This window comes from Nematolebias whitei, chromosome 13 (assembly GCF_014905685.2).
Source record: "Nematolebias whitei isolate Nwh7 chromosome 13, NemWhi1, whole genome shotgun sequence".
In the NCBI taxonomy this organism is placed as follows: domain Eukaryota; kingdom Metazoa; phylum Chordata; class Actinopteri; order Cyprinodontiformes; family Rivulidae; genus Nematolebias; species Nematolebias whitei.
The window spans coordinates 2,080,363-2,081,885 of record NC_056510.1 but is presented as its reverse complement, the minus strand read 5'-3'; the positions used below and the strand labels follow the sequence as shown (position 1 = coordinate 2,081,885).

General features: G+C 42.8%; 1 protein-coding gene across 1 annotated transcript in view; it reads left to right on the top strand.

Moving 5' to 3' along the window:
- Positions 1 to 1,523, top strand: part of wdr4 (WD repeat domain 4) — an 8,203-nt gene that overhangs the window by 6,040 nt on the left and 640 nt on the right. The window contains exons 9-10 of the mRNA XM_037686755.1: positions 48 to 228; positions 853 to 922. Coding sequence (XP_037542683.1) covers positions 48 to 228; positions 853 to 922 — 251 coding nt within the window. The remainder of the gene's footprint in view (positions 1 to 47; positions 229 to 852; positions 923 to 1,523) is intronic.

The window sequence follows — 1,523 nt, the reverse complement described above, 5'->3', positions numbered from 1 at the left end:
TCTTCAGAGTTTCCTGTCTGTCTTCAGAGTTTCCTGTCTGTCTTCAGTGTGTCCACAGTTCATTTTTTCACTCTGGGCCGTGAGAAGAGGCTGGTCCCTCACAGCCGGCTCCACCTGCCCACCCGTCCCCTGGATATAAACTTTGATGATGACGGACGGCTCTGGGTTCTGCTGGACTCCGGTGACATCCCGTTGAAAATGTACGCGCTGAGGCAGAACTCCTGGGAGGTAGGACTGGTGGGTTAATCCCAGCCTTTAACCTGTTCAGATTAAAGTAGTTCCTTTGTTGAGAAGTGACAACGTTAACATTTCTGTTTTGGTCAAACTTTGTAAATGACGTTAGTTGAGTATCCTGATGCTGCTCAATAATCCAGGTAGAAAAATCCAAAAGAGTTCAATCTGGTCCTCTGGACCTTCAAAAAACAAAACAAAGCAAAAAAATGTAGAAACGTTTCGTCTCTCATCCGAGAGACTTCCTCACCTCACAGCACCTCAGACTGAGGAAGTCTCTCGGATGAGAGACGAAACGTTTCTACATTTTTTTGCTTTGTTTTGTTTTTTGTGTTTTTTGACTTGAGAGGACCAGATTGAACTTTTTTGGACGTTAGCTGAGCTCAGAGTATGTTCTGGGTAGAAGTCTCAGCTACTACCACTAACATTTTGCTCAATGTCTATAAAATTACCGAGTTATGTCCATCTTTGTTGGGCGTGTCCGTCCAATACAACACGTCTAATAAGTGTTACAATGTGTTGTTGTCTCTAAACGACGTTCAGTCAGGTGGTTCGTTGGTTCTGAATCAGAAGAACTTCGTTAGTTCTGCCTGAGACTCAGATCTCTTCTGCTCCATCCAGCATGAAGCTGACCATCTGGAAGTCACCAGAGTGACTGAAGCCCTGCGGCCTCACTGGAGCACCATGAACGGTGAGTCACCAAGACTCGCTTCTTATCTGAGCTTAACTTCAGTATCTTCTAAGACCTGCTTGTTTATTCTTTAAGGAAAATTAAATTAAGGTGGAAATAAATTGCTGACCAAGACTCTGAGCATAGACTTTATTCTTCGTTCAAACACAAGAACTTTCATATTTTAGAAGTTGTGACATTTTCTTTCAGTGTTAGCGTCACCTGGCTGTTAGTCTGGTTTAAACTAACTAACCTGGCTGTTAGCCTGGTTTAAACTAACTAACCTGGCTGTTAGTCTGGTTTAAAATGACTAACCTGGCTGTTAGCCTGGTTTAAAATGACTAACCTGGCTGTTAGCCTGGTTTAAAATGACTAACCTGGGTGTCAGCCTGGTTTAAACTAACTAACCTGGGTGTCAGCCTGGTTTAAAATCACTAACCTGGGTGTCAGCCTGGTTTAAACTAACTAACCTGGCTGTTAGTCTGGTTTAAAATCACTAACCTGGGTGTCAGCCTGGTTTAAACTAACTAACCTTCCTGTTAGTCTGTATTAAACTAACTAACCTTCCTGTTAGCCTGGTTTAAACTAACTAACCTGGCTGTTAGCCTGGTTTAAACTAACT